Source organism: Ceratotherium simum, chromosome 2 (assembly GCF_057802395.1).
Source record: "Ceratotherium simum simum isolate JZ-2026a chromosome 2, ASM5780239v1, whole genome shotgun sequence".
NCBI classification, from domain to species: Eukaryota; Metazoa; Chordata; class Mammalia; order Perissodactyla; family Rhinocerotidae; genus Ceratotherium; species Ceratotherium simum.
Window position 1 is genome coordinate 5,968,004 of NC_141901.1, and position 21,197 is coordinate 5,989,200.

The 21,197-nt window shown below is 36.4% G+C and overlaps 1 protein-coding gene across 3 annotated transcripts in view; it reads right to left on the minus strand.

Annotated features, from left to right (window-relative positions):
• Positions 1–21,197, minus strand: part of NME7 (NME/NM23 family member 7) — a 216,475-nt gene that overhangs the window by 136,074 nt on the left and 59,204 nt on the right. For all 3 annotated transcript variants that reach the window (XM_087437797.1, XM_004425068.3, XM_087437784.1), the window contains exons 4-7: positions 20,455–20,565; positions 15,764–15,814; positions 13,408–13,615; positions 4,615–4,720 (exon numbers count right to left, since the gene is read on the minus strand). In XM_087437797.1, the coding sequence (XP_087293923.1) occupies positions 4,615–4,720; positions 13,408–13,615; positions 15,764–15,814; positions 20,455–20,565 (476 nt within the window). The remainder of the gene's footprint in view (positions 1–4,614; positions 4,721–13,407; positions 13,616–15,763; positions 15,815–20,454; positions 20,566–21,197) is intronic.

Genomic DNA, 21,197 nt, shown 5'->3' on the forward strand with positions numbered 1-21,197 from the left:
TGTTTTAATTAGCATATCAGAAACAATTCTGGCATTAAATTTACAAATTGGCCAATATTCTAATAAATCATTTGCTTCCTAATTAATTAAATGTAAACAGACAACTCCAAAACTGTCTCTATATGTCTTTTCAAAAATAAAATCTAAAATTGCTTTGAAACAGCCTCCATGAAAATAGAATTAATTTTTACAGCCAAAACACAACACTGAGATACAGAATACAATTTTCTTTTCTAAGAATTTTCACAGAATAATAGAAAATCTGGAGTAAAGGCCGAGAGGAAACTTTCAAATCATCTTGACTCATTTTACTGAGGAAGAAACTAAATTTCAGAAAGGATAATGTTACGAACAATGTAGTAAAATTGTTTAATGCATAAATCTATTATAAGAGAGAAAAATTTCCAACAAAACTTTAGGGTTCTGATCCTTCAAAATGCTAAATTTTTTGGCCACTACAAGTGCAAAAACAGTGCTCCCAGATTTAGCTGTCACCTCCTGCCCAATGCCAACCGTAATAGACAATCAGAACAGGTAACTGCTGAGAGCTGCGGAATCCAGCAGATGTAAGCGATGCTCCTACTTCATGGACTCACATTAGACCCAGACTTTACCTGAGGAAAATAATGAAAGTACTTTGTTCCTTAAACAATCATGGCGATTTTCTTTTTTTCTGTGGATAATGGATGTGGATGTTGGATTTTATTAGCATTTTAAACTATTGCTTGTTACTGAGGAATCATTCAACTTTGCTTAAAAATTAAAAGATAACGATAGTAGTCACAGTGGTAGCAGTAGTATTAACAGGGTAGTAATCATGACAGCGATAACATCTAACACTGAGATGGCACTTAACTAAGTGCTGGGCCCTGTGCCTGGGACATTAGTCCTCACATTTAATGATGTAATTCATCATTTAGTCACTTAATCATTACATTTAATGCATTTAATCCTTACAGTTACCCAGTGCAGAAGGTATACTATTACTCTCATTTTACAGATGAGGAAACAAGGTACAAACAGGTTATGTAACTTATCCAATATTCCATGGCTAGTAAGTAGCAGACCCAGAATTCAAACTTATGCAGCCTGATTTCAGAGTAAAAATAATTCATTTTATTGATGGAATTAAACTAACTACATATAAATAATACGGAGGACGTCAAAACAAATATATTGCATCATTCTGAAATTAAAAAAGAAAAAAGACACAAGAATATTCACCTTTTTTCTTCCCTTTTAACCTGAGCCCCTAAATGACAAAACATATTTCAATGTAGATATATAAAAAGACCACAGATGTCTCAAGTATGCCTTATTATTTTTTCCCACCTCCTACTCGACAAAGTAAGCCCTTTTTTTCTAGCACTCTTAGAAGTGAGAAGTGAGCCATCATATCCATATAGATTAACTATAGGACTAAGAACTAAGGCTACCAACATCCACATGACTTTATTATTTGTGCCAAGAAATTCTTACCCACAAAGATAAGTCTGTAAATCAGTAAATAACTTCATTGTTTGCTTCAGGAACTTCCCAAAAGTCCATTTACCCCAACAATAGACTACTCTAACAGTCCCCTTTTCACAATATTTCCTCAACTGGGCAAACAACTCACTTATCAAATAACCGTGTACTTAAAAGACTTGGTTAAGATCCTTGCCTTGCTGCTTCCACTCATCCTAAACTACTATATCATGAACTTTGCCCAGTTTCATTCAGATCACTGCATTGATAGACCCATCTTAAATCTCTCAGGGTCATACCCAAAACTCTGCAGCATCTGCCTGCAACCTTTCCCTTGTAAAGTCTACTACAACTCCCTCAGGTGTGCTCTCCTTACTGTAGTAGCAATAAACTTAGTTTTGCTTGATCAACAGGCTATTCTAGCCTTCTCTGGGGAGTCGGCAGTCAACAGAAGGGAACGACCCTATTCCATTTCTGCTACTCTCTTACCAGCAATGCCTTTTTTAAAAAATTTCTTCTTCTCTCATACCTATAACTAGACCACAGGTGAAATTAAATATACCACAAAATGGGATCATTATAGAAAAAGATAAACACAAACCAGCAATTGAAAACGGGCTGAGTGAATCTAACAATACATTCAATATGAGACTTCGAACTATATTTCATTGTAGCACAGTTTAAGAAGAATTGGGTTAATTACATATTTCAAAATGGTCTTAAAGTATCCCTAAAATCGAGGTTTAGAAAGAAAATAAAAGAAAAAAATGCCTTAAAATGTCAAAGTTTAAAGTATTCTGCCATCTGATCAGATTTTACAAAAATTTCTTTAACTCACATGCCTCTGATGTTATATATCAAATATGAATATATGAAATACAGTTAATCTTTAAAGAATAGTTGACTAAAAATGATTTAAATCTGTATAAATACATAATTAGTCATTCTGACATCACCTTTCATTTATATAATCATTTTTATTAGATTTAAGTAATATTTATCTATGGAATTATTAAAGTATATAACTAGTATTTATTTTAATTCTATTTTATTTTATTTCTGTCTCTTTCTATGCATCACATTTTCCTTATAAAAACTTAAATCAGACAAAAATCAAATTGAATGTATTCAGATACCAAGCTTTTTATAAAGTTTGAGGCCTTTAGACCAGAAGAACTTGTCTCATCACATTAAAATGTGTGTATATATATTGTGTGTGTGTGTGCATGCAGATATGTATATATATATCTCCATCTATCCCTAGGTAAGCAAAATGAGTGCAACACAAAATCTCAATTTTTTTTCATAGTTTGTCAACACCAGCCATTTCAAATATTACTATTACTTCCTGTGGAAGTGTTACTAACCATGTGTCGTTTTTGTTGTTATTGATGTGGAGCAATACGTGTAGAGAAAAGAACATGGAGGTTAAAAGAGACCAGGGTTTGCATCCTAGATTCCCTACTCTAAACAGGGGGAAATAACTTATTCTTATATAGCCTCAGCTCGCCTATCTGGAAAAGAATGATATATCCACCTACTTGCACAATTACTGTGAAGATTAAGGAGATAACATATAAGGTACTCAGTCTACTACCTAGCACTTAGTGGTAAGCTCTCCATAATGTCTGTTACCCATCAATCGTGTTAGTTCTTTGTAATTATGGTCCTAAGTATCTATAGGATATTAAAGTGCTTCCTAAATAATTGAAGAAGTATTAATTATGCAACAAAATCTTTAAGGTTCATATCCTTTCAACCAATAATTCTACTTCTAGGAAACTAGCCAGAGGAAACGATTAGAGATATTGCCAAATATTAATCTACAAAGATTCTTCAAAACATTATTTTTAACATCAAAAACCTGGAAACAATCTAAGTATCCAAATATTATATGATTGCAGAGTGTACAACTATTAAAATATTCCTGAAGAATTAACAGCATCCAAAAATGCTTCCAAAAATTAAAACAACAGCCTACAGACCTACATCTCAACCATGTTAAATTACATTCATGTGTGTCAGTTACACACATACATATACATATGCAGAAGAAAAGGATTTGGAGAAAACATCAAAATATTAACAATGACTAACTCAGAATAACTAAACAGGAAATTTTATGTTTCTTTTTTGTTTTTTTATTTTCCAAATTTTCTACTGTATACCTGAATTATTTTAATACTTAGAAAAAATAAAAGTAAAAATTCATTCAATTATGTTTATTAGTGTATTCTAGTTTTTTAAGGGTGATCTTTTAAATTATACCCCACCTCATTTTCAAAAGTATTTGGGACAGCTAACAGAAATACACACAACAGACTAAAATAAAAAGATGAAGAAAAATAAAGAAACTTGCAAACTCTCAGCATACATCCATATATACACATCTATCTATCCATCCATCTACCTATCTTATGCATGTGTGTATATATACACGTCAGTCAAACTTGGTTTCAGATACCGAGAACTGAAGGAAGTTTCTCGAACTTTCTCAGAAAGGGCATATTGCAGATATGAGACACATTGTTTTAAATTGTACATTAGGAGTGCTATTTAAGCAAATTAAGTGAATCGCAGTTATGTGGTTGGGAGGAAAGGAGGCAGATTAAAAGTCAAGGAATCAAGACCTGTAACAAGATGAGCACGATCATGATCAGCAATCCAAAGAATACCTCTTAAAAATGCACAGATACAGGGGCTGGACAGGTGGTGTAGTGGTTAAGCTCATGTGCTCCGCTTTGGGGGCCCAGGGTTTGCAGATTTGGATCCCACCTACAGACCTACACACCACTCATCAAGCAATGCTGTGGCAGCATCCCACATACAAAATAGAGGAAGATGGGCACAGATGTTAGCTCAGGGCTGATCTTTCTCATCAAAAAGAGGAATATTGGCAATGGATGTTAGCTCAGGGCCAATCTTCCTCACAAAAAAAAAAAATTGCACAGATACAAAGATAAAGATAATTATAGATTTAGACAGATTTTTTCCCTCATGTTTTGTCACTTTTATTCGTGTCTTCAAAGAAAAAATGGAAATATTAAAATTATACTTTAGTTTTATACATAAAATATGTCAAGAAAATAAACATTAACTAAATAAGCTCCTATTAACAAAATATACTGGATATAGTGTAGCACTTACCTTCACTGATAGCATGGGGCTTAATAATGCAACAGGTACAATTGGTAAATTTAGCAGTATTTGCTGGCCCACAGACTCCACTCGAAGGAAAAAATAATTCCATTTCCTAAAGACAGAGAAATGACTTTCACATATGTAATCTATCATCTTAAACTCCCAGGATATTTATGTAAGAGAGGAAGAACTATACAATTCTTTTAACATTTCATAACATAAATTCTTTGCTTCACATTTTCTAAAAATGATTTTTACAAAGACTAATTAACTGAACCGTTTCAAGTCTTCTAATCAAAAGAATATATAAGAAGAAGGGGGCCGGCCCCATGGCGTAGCGGTTAAGTGCGTGTGCTCTGCTGCTGGCGGCCCGGGGTTCGGATCCCAGGCGCGCACTGAGGCACTGCTTGTCATGCCATGCTGTGGCGGCATCCCACATAAAGTAGAGGAAGATAGGCACAGATGTTAGCCCAGGGCCAGTCTTCCTCAGCAAAAAGAGGAGGATTGGCACAGATGTTAGCTCAGGGCTGATCTTCCTCACAAAAAAAAAAAAAATGAATATATGAGAAGTATTAATCAAAGCAATAAGAGTATGTATCATTCTGTCCTAGTATTAAAATTGATAATGTCTGAACATATTTTAAATATTGGAAGTAATCAATATAAAGTTCTTATTTTCCCTAAAGCATTAGTTCATGAGACACAGGTCTAATTTTAAACTTTTCTTTAAAATATGTAAAATTAAATTAAAAACTAGGAAATCTTTATAGGAAGAGATTAGTATTCAAGCATCAGAACTACAATTAGTTAAAAATAATGAACTTATTATGGTTCCAGTATAAAATCAAATCACACGAACCTTATTTTACAACCAGATTCAGGGTGTCAATGCTTTGCACATGGTTCATTAAAATGACAACCCAGCAATCTGAACTAGCCAGAAAGATGCTCACACTAACCAGTTATTTTAATTAGACAGATGCTTTCCTGCCTCTAAGCTTTTACTACTATTATTTCTCTACTCCCTATAAAGCCCTCTGTCAAAGAGCCCCACCAACGTGTAAAAGGCCAGTTCAAACCCCACCTCCTCCAGACGCGGCCTTTTCTGACACCCCCAATCAGCACCCTGCACTCCTCCAAAGTTGTGATTATGTGGGTAATTGCCCTCTATGAATTATAAATTTGAAGAAAGGAACTAACTTGCATAGGTTTGTAGGTCCTTTAGCACCTAAAACAAATGGCTCAAAGTACTCATTTTCATTGAATTCAAAAATTGAAAGATCATAGGACATGTTAATGTACCACATTGATGTATATTTTAAAAAACAACTAGGGAAGGTGAAGAATTGTTTAAACAGTAGTGTACACACCTGAGCAATTCTAGTCTTAAGACACTGTAGAATAAAATTAAAATGTTCTATTCCTTAGACATCAAGTACGTTTCTATCATATTGTTGCCTTTGTTTATTATTCTTCTTGATCAAAAACAATAGCAACTACAACTTCTAGTCCTGTACCAGATGCTTTCATTACATATTCTCAGAGAACCTGTATGGTACAGGCGCAGACTCAAATAGAGTCCTGGCAGGCAGTCAATGATTGAATGAAGTAAACCTGAGTGACACGAGGACATGGCAGAGGGTTGAAAACTGGGAAGGGAACGCCCCCTTCTAGAGTTCCCATCTCTCTGCTTCCTTCACAATAAAGTGTCTCAAAAGAGATGTCTTGATTCTCTGTCTTTACTTCCTTTCTTCCATTCTCTCTTAAACTCAACCAATTAGGCTTTCATTCCACCAAATGAAATGTTCATCAAAATCCCTAATCACCTTCACATTGCCAAGTCCCCCGATTAATTCTCAGACCTCACCTTACTTGACCAAACAGTATCTGACACAATTGATCACTCCTACATCCTGGAATACTTTCATCACTTGGCTTTCTTCCTACCTCACTGATTGCTCCTTCTCAGTCTCCTTTGATGGTTTTCTCCTATCTAGCTGATCCCTAAGTGTTGGAGAGCTCCAGGGCTCCACCCAGTCTTCTAACTATGGTCACTATCTTGGCAAGCTCCTCAAGTCCCATGGCTTGAAATGCCATCTGTATTCTGATAGCTCCCACATTTTTACCTCCAGCTCAACCTCCTCCCTAAACTCCACAGCCATATATCTATGCCACTACCACTTATAGACATTTCATATTTAAAATGTCCAAAACAGAACTCCTGATTTCCAGTGTCTCCCACAAATCACTCCCACCCTGTTTTCTCCATCTTTCCAATTGCACAGGCCAAAAAAAAACTTAGTGATCCCTAATTCCTCTCATTTTCTTATCCACCCATCTAATCTACCAGGAAGTCCTGCAATATATATCCAGAATCCAACCACCTCCACATCTGTCACCCTGGTCCATGCCACCACCAACTCTCCCTTTGATGACTGCACTAACCTCTTCACTGATCTCTCATTCCAACTTCCCACAACACACCTACCCCCACCCTGTCTGGTCTATTCTTAAGACAGCAGTCAGAAACTTATAAAACCAGATCATCTGGCTCCTCAGCACAGAACCCTCCAGTGGCTTCCCATCTCATTCGGAATGAATTTCAAAGTCCTAGATGTCCTACAAGGCCTTATGTGATCTGGCCCCTGGCTATTTTGTTGTTGTTGTTAGTGCCGTGGAGTGGTTCCAACTCCTAGAGACCCTGTGTGAAGCACAGCGGAACCCTGCCTGGTCTTTTTGCACCATTCTCTCCCCTTCCAGTGCTATCTCAGCTAATGCTCCACTGCTCTTCCAATTTTTTTGAGTGGGTGGCCTTCTTCCTAGTCTGTTTTAGTCTGGAACCTCTGCTGAAACCTGCCACCATGGGTGACCCTGCCGATATTTGAAATACCAGTGACATGGCTTTCAGCATCACAGCAACATGCAGCCGCCACAGTATGACAACCAATAGACGGGTGGTGTGGTTTCCTGACCAGGAAACGAACTCAGGCAGTGATGGTGAGAGCACTGAATCTTAACCACTAGACCACCAGGGCTGGCTTAAGGATCTTAAAATGAGACAATTCTAAGTTATCTATCCATATAGGCCCTAAATCCAATATAAGTGTCCTTGTAAGCGAAAGCCAGAAGGAGATTTGAGACCAACAGAAAAGGAGAAGACACAGACACACAGAGATGGCCATGTGAAGAAAGAGGCAGAGATTGGAAAGACGCAGCCACAAGCCAAGAAACTCCTGACCTAACCTCCTATTTCCACGAAACACGTCTCTGCCCTGGCACCACTGGCCTCACCGACTCACTATTCCTTGAACATAGCAAATATGTTCCCACCTCAGAATCTTTGCATGTATTATTCCCTTTCTTCCTGGAACACTCTTACCCAAGATATTTGCATAATTTTCTCCCTCACTTCCTTCTGACCTCTGCTCAAACCAGAGATTGTAAGGGCTTCCTGAATATTCTATCAGTCATGTGTCGCTTAATAATGGGGATGTGTTCTGAGAAATGCGTCGTTAGGTGATTTTGTTGTTGTGCAAACATCACAGAGTGTACTTACACAAACCTAGATGGTATAGCCTACTACACACCTAGGCTATACGGTACTCATCTTATGGGACCACTGTCATGTATGTGGTCTGTGGTTGACCAAAACATCGTTATGCAGAACATGGCTGTCTTTAATAGCATTCCACACTCCTACTCAACACACAGTCCTTCCTCACCCTGGTCTTTTTCTATCCCCTTCCCTTGCTTTATTTTCCTCAGAGCACTTAACCACCTGACATGTTATATGTCTACTTATTTATTATCTGACATCCCCCCCATCAGAAGAGACGTAAGCTCCATGTGAGCCAGGACTTTGTTTCATTCACTAGTAGCTTCTCAATAAACATTCTGAAATAACTGAAACCCAGAAACACAAATTCCGCATGTGTTAAGTAAAATATATCTATCCACATTGTACAAATGAGAAAACTGACGCTCAGAAAGTTCGAGTAACAAGCCCTTACAAGTTACCAAGTGGCAAAGCCAGGGTTCAAATCCAGGTCATACTGGCTCCAAACCCCTGAACTTTTTCTATCATCTGTCTTGCAAAAGTAAAAGGCAATGCTGAATTGTTCTACCTCTAGTGTGACCAATTATTTTTGTCTCAACATTTCTCTAGTTTCTTCTCTTGCTCAATTTTTAAAAATAAAAATGCCAGCTTTCCAAGTACTCATTTACATGTGCTGAATAAATATGTATTTAAGGCAAGGAAGATAAAAGGCCTTACTTAAATATATCTTCCTGGGTGAAAATGATTATATTTTATGCCTTTGCTCTCTCTTTCTCCCTGTGCAGGTTGTCATGTCTTTCCCACCTATTAATCCAAGCTAACACTTGCCAGAGCATTTTTACTAGGTCATTGTCACGGCAACTAATTCAGAGACTTCACACAACAAATGTAAAGTCACACAACAAATTTTCATATTCTTTTGTGATTTGAGCTGCTTAAATATTTTGCATAAAGCTCCTCTCCTTCCAAGGGTCCCTGCTATTACCTTAGCCTTTTATATATCCCTAAGTTGCCTAGCAAGGAAGAATAAAGATATGCAACTTTCCCAGAAAGTAAAGTTCAGACAGTAACTAATAAGAATTGCAGGTCAAGGAGAGTCTATTTGGGGCTGCGTGGGTGATGTTTTTCAATGTTTGTTAACATGTACGGTCCTCGCTTCCTCGTGTATGCTGTATGTTCCTCTCCTTGATAGCTAGGCAGCTAACATGATGTCCACAATATTCACTCTTCCCCAGACAAGAGTCAAGAATATGTATATCCTAAAGAGTTCATACACATGATGGGTATTTCAGGGACAAATGTCAGAAAGAGCTGAAAAACTTAAGTGCACAAAATAAAAACAAATATGTTTAAGACACTTCTTTAGGAGAAAGGATTATGGGAGATAACTTTGCAGAAGCTTCTCCACTACAAAAAGAGGAAAAAAAAATCATTCTGCAAACTGTATTTGCAGATAGGAATTTTTCTACCAAGCTTAGCACATGCATTGTGTATGTGAGTGCATAGAAACACACAAGCATATGTACCTAAGACAAGTCTAGCTTTATCATGTTAAAGTATAAAACTTGCCTTGCATTTCTCAATCCACTTATTTTCAGCATCAATAGTATTGCTGAAATAAATGCACAACCTATATTACTATCTAATAAAGATATGGTATAGTTAGACTCAGAGTCAAGATTCTTGGTATTTCATAAAAGGCAAAGAATATTTGTAAGGTAAAGCATCTTGAGAAAAACACCAAAATGATATGCTGACATTTTTCCATTTCTTTCCATTTTACTTATATTATATCAAAGTTTTTAATACAAACATTTTAAAATTACATTGTTTACTAATGGGATATAGCTAGGGACCTTAATGGCCAGTATCAGGACAACTCATTCATCCAACAGAAATATTTATAAGCATCTAATATGTGCCAGGCAGGTTCTAATGACCAAAACAAAACATAAAAATCCAGGCCCTCACGGAACTCACTGGTGAAATCATCGAATGTATAAACACATAGAGAGCCTCAGTTATCTAAAATCTGACAAGCACCTTTGTGCTCAAATTTATTAAACGAACTGGTGGAAATAAACTACAAAGAAATAGATGGGGTAAGAGGGTAATGGGGGTAAACAGGAGGAAAATGTAAATGAACATGGCTCAACATCAGTTCAGCCTTCAATTATTTCCTTCATTAATTATTTATGCCTATCATTTTTATAATACCTTAAAAATCTGGTAATTTAACTATAGAAAATAATACTACATTTACAGTAAACATCTCCTACTATGATTAAAGGTCAAAGGCTATAATCACTCTCTTGTCTATACCTTTGATTATCTCGACCCTTCTATCATATTTGCTTCACAAAACCACAGCCATGGTTAAAGCCAACTCTCTACCCGCCCTGCATCTTTACCTATGCAGGCGAACATGGCTGGAGAACAACCACACTCATAATTCATGACCATGAACATCAGGTGGGCTATTAATTCAGCACAGCAATCATACTATTTTTCCCTAATCTGTTTCTTTTCCTAGTCTTTTAGATGACTATTTCACATCTTCTCTCTCTTCAAACCAACCAATACCTTTCCCCCATCCTCACTTTTAGCTGACGTTGCTTCCTACTTTCCTATTGAGAAAACTGAGGCAATAAGAAGAGAATCAGCATCTACGCCCACATCCTCTGTCCTCCCATTTGCCATAGATGACTGCCCATGTAACAATGTGCAGTCAGTCTGAGCTCTGATTTCCATTCCCTCCCACCAAATCAATGACATTGCTCCAGTAAGTCTCCCTCTTTTTCACACATCATCAATTTTTCACATCTGTAATTCTTCTCACCTTAAAAAAATTGACCTTGCTTTTCCTCACAGTTACCACTTCATGTCTTTGCTCATCTTTGCAACAAAATCCCCTAAAAGAGTTGTCTATATTCACTGTCTCCAATTCCATCCTCCAATTTTCTTTTAAATCCACTCCACGCAGGGCTTTGCCTCCAACTCTCCATTGACATTGATCTTACCAAGTTCAGCAGTGATCTCTGCACTGCAAACTCGAACGGTCAATTCTTAGTCCCCTTCTTACTTCATACGTCTGCCTCATTTGACAACACTGATCATTCTTCTCCTTTAGAATATTTTCTTCCCTTGGCCTCCAGCATACAAAGGCTCCACCTTTGTTCTCTTTCCTTCTCTAGCTACACTCCCTCCTTGGTAATCTCAACCAGTCTCATGGCTTTAAATACCATCTATGTGCCAATGACCCCCATATTTATGCCTTCTCTCCCCAACTCCAAACTCACATACTCAATTTCTTGCTCAATATCTCTACTTGGATAATTAACATGCATGTTAAGTTTGCAATGTCCAAAACGTAACCTCTGATTTTCCATCCATACTGACTTTAGCCATAGCCTTCCTCATTACAGTTTATGGAAATTCTATCCTTTCAGTTGGGCAGGCCAAGAACTTTGGAGTAATCTTTATAGCTTTCTTTTTCTCATACTTTACATTCAGTCTGGAAGGAAATCTTGATCATTTGACCTTTGACCACTAAAATATATTTTAAAATATGTTTAAAATATATTTTAAAATATATCTCTCTATTCCTTTCATTGCTACCACCAAGCCATCATCTCTCCGGATTATTGCAACAGCCTCTTAACTGGACTCCCTGTTGTTACTCCTGCCCTCTACAGTCTAGTCTCAGTGCAGTAGCCAGAGTGATTTTTTTTTTTTGTGAGGAAGATCGGCCCTGAGCTAACATCTGCCAATCCTCCTCTTTTTGCTGAGGAAGACTAGCCCTGGGTTAGCATCCATGCCCATCTTCCTCCACTTTAATATGGGACACCGCCACAGCATGGCTTGACAAGCAGTGCGTCAGTGCGTGCCCGGGATCCCAACCTGCGAACCCTGGGCCGCCGCAGCGGAGCAAGCGCACTTAACGGCTTGCACCACCAGGCCAGCCCCCAGAGTGATCTTTTAAAATGACAAGTCAAACATGTCAGTCTTTTACTGAAAACCTTGCAATAGCTCTCCATCTTCCTCAGAGAAAAAGCCAAAGTACTACCGTGGTCTAACAAGACCATATGTCATCTCCCCTGATCACTTTTGTGATCTCATCAGCCCCGCCTTCCCCAAATCCCAACCAACCACACTGCTCTCTTTGCTCTTAATTGAATACGCCTGGCAGAACACGCTATTCAAGGAATAGCAAGATGGTCAGTGTACCTGGGACTCAGTGAATAAGGAAGAGATTGGTCAGAGATAATGTTGGAGAGACAGATAGGGGCCAGATTAAGTAGAATTTTGGAGGCCACAATAAAAACTTTAGATTTCTACAGGAGACAAAAATTCACTGAAGAGTTTTCAATACTTGAATTGTTAATCTGATTCGTTTTAAAAAGATAACTCTGGGCATAGTTAGTTTTACTTGGGCAAGGTAAAATTTTCATAAATTGAGAGTAAGAGGAGAAGAGGAAGGAAGAATTAGGAGGCTTTTGCAGTAGTCCAGACAAAATGCAACAGTGCTTTAGACCACAATGATAAGATCCAGGGTCTAATTTTAAAGGAGTGTTGAAAGGATTTGTTGATAGAGTTGTAAGAAAAAGAAAAAACAATCAATTGTTATAAAACTGTTTAACATTATTTCCCTGAAACATGACCGGACTAAAAACCATCTTAAATTAGCTGAGAAACTTCTCATGATGCAAAGAATAAACTTGCACTTCGTTAATTCAACACCAGTATAAACCTAGTATAACACTTTATTTATATGGATTTAAAATAAGGAGAAATTGTAGGGAAACCTTCCCATAAACACCAGTTGTATGTTGGAAAAGAAAAGGATGTTAAGTTTGAAAATAGAGTGTTAGGTATGAGTCAAAGAAAGAATTATCAAATGATGCCTTCTTTAACATTTACTATCCATAAACTGGTATTCTTACATGAATTCAATAATTCAAACATTGATGAACCTCAGTAATTTAAGTCTGTGGAACAAGAAGTGATACAACAAGCGTTTTAATTGGAGAAAACGTATCTTGATCATGACCAGCCTCCCCGTTCACAAAGGAGACATATCACTGAAACACTGTTTGATCCTAGGCAAAAGGTCAAAGGTTTTCCCTACCACTAGTTCAACTGGATAAATCCACCCTAAGTCAGCAGCAACAGAAATGCTTTACTTTGACGTAAGACATTTAACAAAACAGAAACAGAATTAAAATATTTTTAAAACACCTTACTCTGGCAGCACAAGCGAAAGAATCAGGGCCATGAGCTGCGTTTCTTATGCCGTCTGTTCCAAAGAGAGCTCTGATGCTTCCAGGAGCATCTGTGTGCGCCACCCCAGAGTTTGCAGGTCCAAGTAGTCTTTTCCATTCACATATAGCATCATCTCTTAAAATCTCCATGGCAATAATAGGACCACTTGTAATAAACTGGATCAGCTCACTATGAAACAGGTAAAAGATTAATTTGCTTCATTTTTCTGTCAACCTAGGTATCTCTCTTAACAACAAGGATATATTACAACTTGAGTATTTCAACACACATAAATATTATGATCTCAGAACTATTGGATATAGTGAGTTTTACATGGGCAAGACAAAATTTTCATAAACTTGAGTGTCGTGCAGGAGCCCGAGTCACTACAAATCACTAATGTTGTCAAATAAATTACTGTAAGCAGAATAATCAGTTTCATTGGATTATTTCATTTTAAGTCAATACATATTGTTGATCTAAGCTTTTCCTATTGCTTGAAAGGTACAGAAGAATCTTCCTTTTTGTTTTCACGTGGTTTACCACTGTAGACAATAATATTTCATAATATAGAAAGTGATGAGAGTGATATCTTGTAAAATATTTGCAGTAAGAATTTATTCTTTTTGTGTAGAACTCTTAGAATTCCAAGAATGAAAATGAACTTGCAGTCAATAAGCATTGAGTTGAATTAGTGATAAAGAAAAAAGAAATCAACAGGGTACTGAGTCACAGTACCCAAAGGCATAAAAATAATACCTCATTTTATTTTTCCACTTCTATACGTGTGTAAGGCAGCAATGACAAGTCTAACTGTGAAATAAGTGACACCATTCCTCCTACTGTGTCAAGCAGGACCAAAATACTTTTTTAAAGTAAGCCCAAGTTTCTCTCTCATTCAAACTAAGAGAGAGGACAGGCCGCTCCTGGGGAAAGGAGCATGGTATGATAAGCCCTTTTGTGTCTATTAACTCTTGATTGTTTTACACACGTCCTTCCCTCATGAACTGTGTTATATGAGCGAACCTCCTTCAGTACTTCCTTTTTAAATCACTTCATTTTGAAGAATTTTTCTAAGAAATAGCAAGTACAAGGAAGTATTCATATCCTCTATCCTAAAAGGCCCAAATGACCTCCTCATACATATTCTGCTAGGCCTTAGCTGCCAAAAAAAAAAAAAAAATTAGATTTAAGGAACCCAAATCAAGGGAACACCCATGTTTATCCATTTAATAAGCATTTAATGATTACCTACTACAAATCAGAATATGCTATAAAACAAGATCCTTTCCTCAAGAAACTTATAATCTAATGTCCTGTTAGTATGAAATTCTCATAGCACGTAGTAGAATGGGGCTATAACATGAGTGTGGTATGTAATGATGCACAGAATGGTGTACCTGATCATAAAGGACACTGCTTCGTGACTCTATTCCCAATCACTGCAGCTACGTCTTTTGTTGGGTCTTTCTCAATAACAGAAAACTAGTTAACTCATCCATTTAATAAAATTTACTGCACACCAGTAATTACATATAAGACACTAAACTAGGAGCTGTAATATAATGCTACAAACATATACAAAAACTAGAACCAAGAATAATTTCCAAGAAAATTATATATACCTATTCTAAAAAGGCTTTGGAATATTTTATAACACGTGATTTAAAATAATCTAAAACATAATAATTTTCTCATATAACATTTTTATAAAAAACCACTATTCTCTGCAGGATACCAAATGGAATGTCTATTGTAGTAGCTTGGATAATATCCTTCTTTATGAGAAATGTAAGCACTCCCTTGTCAATAGTAATATGAGCTGCATAATATTCACTTAAATTTAAATACATCCCAAATATTTAGAAAATAGATTCATTTTCTAACATATATTAATTGCTATATTTCAAGGAACAAAATGTATATCAAACTATTTAGTTAAAATATAAGAGTTCTATGAACATTGTTTTATGTACACAAGAATACCAAAATAAGAGTTTAAAAGCACAACAAAAATAAATATTCAACATAAAATATAATTATCACTCTATTTTAATCTACTGAAATCTAAAAAAGAGCTATGCTCCTTATAATTTAAACAAATCATCCTATTCGCTTCTGATTAAAGTTTAAGATACTTAATGATGAAATAAGAATTCTTATCTAATAAAAGGACAGAAGAAGCAATTCTTAAAAAAAAGTTCTCTACAGTTCCAAGGTGTTGCTAGGGTCCTTTTGACAGATTATTCTCATGTAACAAATTTTTGAATTGTAAAAGTATTTAGTTTTCTGGGAGAGCCTCCATTATACACCACCAGCTCCAAATTCAGCACCTACTTTAAAAACGGCCTTGACTGATGGTCTATATGAAAATCTGTTGCTTCTTTCCTATAAAATAATCAAAAGGACAATAGTTAAGAATTATGTAAGAATATTATTTTAGCTTACATTAATAAAATAAAATGAAAATGAAATCTATTTATTTGATCTGTATGTGAACTGATTAATAATTTTTCACCAAATATTCTGCTCAAATACCCCTCCTTTCAAATTTTTTGCTAGTATGGATATCTATGTTAAGATGTCAAATTAAAATGAATATAGGAGGCAATATTTACTTTTCTACTCATGTCCATATCTAATATCTTCCTTTTCACCAGCATCTTTAACATTCTGGAAACAAAGTTTAACATTTGACCAATAAGAATTATTTGTTCTATTTAGAATTCAAATAAGTTACATCAAAAAATGCAAAGCCATCTTCAAATTCAAAATTTGTCACTTTCTTCTACAGGCTTTAAACTTGAGGGGTTAGGCTAAAATTTTTTTTTTTTTTTTGTGAGGAAGATCAGCCCTGAGCTAACAATCCACGCCAATCCTCCTCTTTTTGCTGAGGAAGACCAGCCCTGAGCTAACATCTATTGCCAATCCCCCTCCTTTTTTTTCCCATTTTCTCCCCAAAGCCCCAGTAGATAGTTGCATGTCATCGTTGCACATCCTGCTAGTTGCTGTATGTGGGATGCCGCCTCAGCATGGCCAGACAAGCAGTGCGTCGGTGCGCCCCCAGATCCCAACCCGGGCCACCAGTAGCGGAGCACACGCACTTAACTTAAGCCAGGAGGCCAGCCCCCTAGCTAGAATTTTCATACTTATAGTTTTCTTTCTTTCATGGAGGCAAGGGGAACTAACACAAACATGATATACTTATGTTTTTAAAAACTGCTTGACAAATTATACATAACAATGCATTCTTATTGGTTATTAAAAACTAATGCTTTTGGGGCTGGCCCCAAAGTTTGGTGCACTCCGCTTCAGTGGCCCGGATTTAGTTCCCGGGCACAGACCTATACCACTAGTTGGTGGCCATGCCGTGGTGGTGACCTACATACAAAATAGAGCAAAAATCAAGCAAAATCAAGCAAAAAGAGGAAGATTGGCAACAGATGTAGCTCAGGGCGCATCTTTCTCAGCAAAAAAAAAAAACTAATGCTTTAAGTGGCATCACCACAAAATGGGGATAGTATGGAGATATTCAGAATTCATAATTTATTAAGGGAAATAGGGATTGACTTTTTAAATTTATATTCTTATAAAAGAATATCTACAGAGAAAATGAAAGGATAATGGACTTTAAACTGATTAGCTGAAAAGTCTCAAAACTCTTTTTTTAAACCAAATCAGGTGTCCCTCTTAAACTCATACAGTTTTCTTAAAGGCTTTAAAGTGAGTTTGCAGTATGTGACAAACATATGCCAAGATCAACTACTTTTTAAAATAGCAAAGCAGTTAAAGTGTCCTCTAGCAAAGGATTAACCTTTCAGATATGACAATTAATTTATTATGCCATGCATTAAGATCTTATAGGCCTATTTCAAAATGAATTCACATAATAAGCTATATCAGAGCATACTCTTAATCAAATCAAATGTACTGAAATATTCTCTTTGGCTATGAAGAGATTCTGAAAGTATGCTATGCAAGTATAGAACATAAAATTCATTTCAAGAAATGGGAGGGATGGGGCCGGCCCGGTGGCGTAGCGGTTAAGTTCACAAGTTCTGCTTCGGCAGCCCGGGGTTTGCCAGTTCAGATCCTGGGCACAGACCTACTCACCGCTCATCAAACCATGCTGAGGCAGCGTCCCATATAGAAGAGCTACAGCTCTACAACTATGCTACACAACTATGTACTGGGGCTTTGGGGAGAAAAAAGAAAAAAAAAAAGAGGAATATTGGCAATAGGTGTTACCGTAGGGCCAATCTTCCTCAAAAAAAAAAAAGAAATGGGAGGGGAAGAAAACATCTTTCTAGAGCCTATCATATGGCAACATTAAATTATTTTATTTATTACTCGCAACAATATATTGAAATAGGTATGATCACCTTCCTTTTACATATGAAAATAATGAAGTTCGGCAGGATTACATAACTTGTCCAGGTCAAAGTGCTAGTAAGGGAAGAAGGACACGGGGATTTGAGCCCAAATCTCTCTGGTTGCAAATCTCTGATTGCTTATGCCCTTTCTATTACGAACTGCAAAAAAAAAAAAATTCTAGAAGGAGAAAAATTCACAAAAACGAAATGGACATATTGTATGCAGCCTAAAATGAGGTGAAACTGAATGCCTGAAAAACTCATGTGGGGAGTATTTTAGAAGAGTTAGCAGCAAGAGAACTAAAATGATCAATTCTCAACTTTTCAGCACAACTGAACCACTAAAAAAGAAAAAACAATCATAATCCTTAATATCAATGAAAAGAAAAATCTTAATACTGAAAGTGTTTCATTGTTTTGCTCTACCATGTCACTGACCCCATAGTTATCTCCATTCAAAATCTATTGAAACCAAGATGAGAGTTTGTGAATTTTTTCCCATCATTCTTATCTAATTCCTCCCCTAAAAGGTTTAGACAGAGACATTAACAAGTGCATCACCACCTAGAGAAGTTTTTTTGTTGTTGTTTTGTTACATCTTGTTGTGTTTTTATAAAGAAACTCACCATTCTCTCACAAAGATCTATCTATTAATTCTTTCATGAAATATTTACTTAGTGCCGACCTTGAATCAGGCACTGATCCAAGAGCTAGAAGTACAAAGTCAGATGGAACTCAGCTGCTGCCTTTCAGATACTGCCATGATGGAGGAACTGACGTTTGAGCAGATAAGTTTAGGAAAGATATAAGTATTGGGAGATACTCCTCCACGGGTCTCTGGCACTTCTAACATGCCTTACTGGATATGCCAAGAATGCAAGGCCCCAGCTGCTCTTTATTCTAACCATTTCCCAGAGTTATGTTTACAGTGAGCAACTTTGATGCATGAGGTCATGTCTCTCCTCAGTACAAAGAGCAGGCTTGTTTACTGCTTGCTGATGAAGCAGTGGGTAGCCCAAGTTCAATGCTCCTCAGCTGTGATGCAATCAACTGTGTATACAACATCCACCTGGGCCCATAACATATTTTTCCCACAGGACATGGAGGCAAGAGGAACTAACACAAACATGATGCTCACGCTGCTTGCTGTACCAGAATCAAGTCATTTGTCTCTGACCCAGAAGTCTCACATCTTCTGCAGCATCCATGAAAGAGTAACAGACTAACTTATCAGCTTTTAAGTTGGGTAAAATCCAAGAGTCAACAGTAATATTCATAGAGACGTATGAAGTGCTATGAACAATTAAAGAAGCAGTTAAGTTTTCTGGGGCATCTTCATCATGGGAAGTTTGATGTCAAATTATCAAGCACTGGATGTGTACAGATATAAAAAGTTTTTAATCTCACTAAAACTATTCAAAGTCTTCTCTCCAGAATTTAGTCCCACTGCATGCTATAACAGCAAGCATTCTTGATACATACAGAAATACGACAAATTTAGCTACTGAAAGAGGGTCACAACTTTGGTTTCCACTAAATAATAATGATATCATTAGTACTACTGCTAATAATAATAATAGCTAACATTTACATACATTTGCTTTGTGCCAGGGTTTTTCAAAGCACTTTACATACATTAAACTCATGTAACCCTCACAACAACTTTATGAGACAGATGCCGTCATAACCTCCATTTTGCAGATGAAGAAACTGAAGCACAGAGGTAAATTTTTCAGTCACACACCTAGTAAGTGGCACAGTTACAGCAATGTGGCTCTACACCCTGTGCTCTGAAATACAAGCCTCCTGCCTTTCTAGAAAATATGTAAACTGGGAGATCTTATGTTGAGGAAAAATTCAAATTAAACATGTCATTGTTGGGGTAAAAGTGAGGGTGTTTTGTTAAGGTTGCTAGGGATCAGACTTATCAAAGCTGCAACGAATATCTACTGCTATCTATTGTCCCTGTTCTCACAGAGACAAAAAAGCCACTGTCCCATGGAACAGACATCGCGGAACAGCAGTGAGGAGACATGTGACCAAAAACAGGCAAAAGAACCAGTGGAGTGACATAAGAACACCACAGGAGCCAGCGCTGCCTGACTGCTGCTTCAATGCCCTACCTATGAGGGAGTCTTATTCTCACTACATAACCCGGAAAATATCTGGTCAGATAGAATGGGTTGCTTTTCAGAGCAGTAAATAGGTATAGTTACCAATTATATATATTGGAAGGAGCTAAATATAAACATTTCCAAATTCATCACTTTTGGAAATCTCAACAGTAACATTCCCTTGTCAAATAGAAATAAATACTCATTTCCTCCTCTATGATTTTTATACAGTGTGTTAAACTTGTACATTAAGACGAGATTACAATTACCAAGCATTGGTGTTATAAAAGCAGATGAGGTTATGGAAGACAAATAGTTAATGAGGCATGTAGAATCTGATAACTCCTATTTGTTTGGAGTTCAATCATTATTTATGCATCTGATTACCTGTTGTCTCATATTTTCTCGTTCTAATACTATTCTATTCTTTGCCATTCAGTGGGAGGTTTTTTATTTTAAACAATGATATGAAAGATAAAAGATGAATTTTTTTTAAAAAAAGAACCAGACATTACATAACTTAAAATGATCAACAAATTACCTTGAAAGCATCATCATTTTGAGTTTGGTTATAGTAAATCCAGCTTTGTTTATTATTTCAATTATTTCTCCAGCTTTTGATATTGCATCTGGTTTAATCAGGGCTAATGTTCTGTAAAGAAATAAAAATAAGCATGAAAATAAAAATAGTTAGCAGTTTTTACTTATAATTCTCAAGCTGCCGTAGTTTCCTTATCCTCCTAGATCATCCAATGTCAAGATGAATTATAAAGAGAAGTGTATTAGAGGTCTCTTAAAAACTTATACAAAGTAAGTTTACTATTTGTTCCCAAGGAAATCAAGATTAGATACCCAATCTAAAAATAATAATAATAAAAACTTAGGGGGAAAAAAGTTAAAATTGTCATTTTTAATACGCCAAAATTAGAAAACACAGGTCTTTAAAATTTCTATTTCTTAGAATACATTTTATAAAAGATGACAAATTTCTAAAAAGTTGCATTAAATTTATTATGAGCTTGATTTTTGGCCTCTTGGACTTTAACACACGTATGCTATGCGGTCAGTTCAGCAATGATTTGGAAATACTTATAAATTCTTCTGTTAACACTTTATTATTGCACGAGTGATGCACAAAGAACCAATATCTTCTCACCTGACAACGTACATGGAGAGTGAACACCACGCTAACTTTTAAAGATTTTATTTATTTATTTTTTCCCCCCAAATCCCCAGTACATAGTTGTATGTCATAGCTGTACATTCTTCTAGTTGCTGTATGTG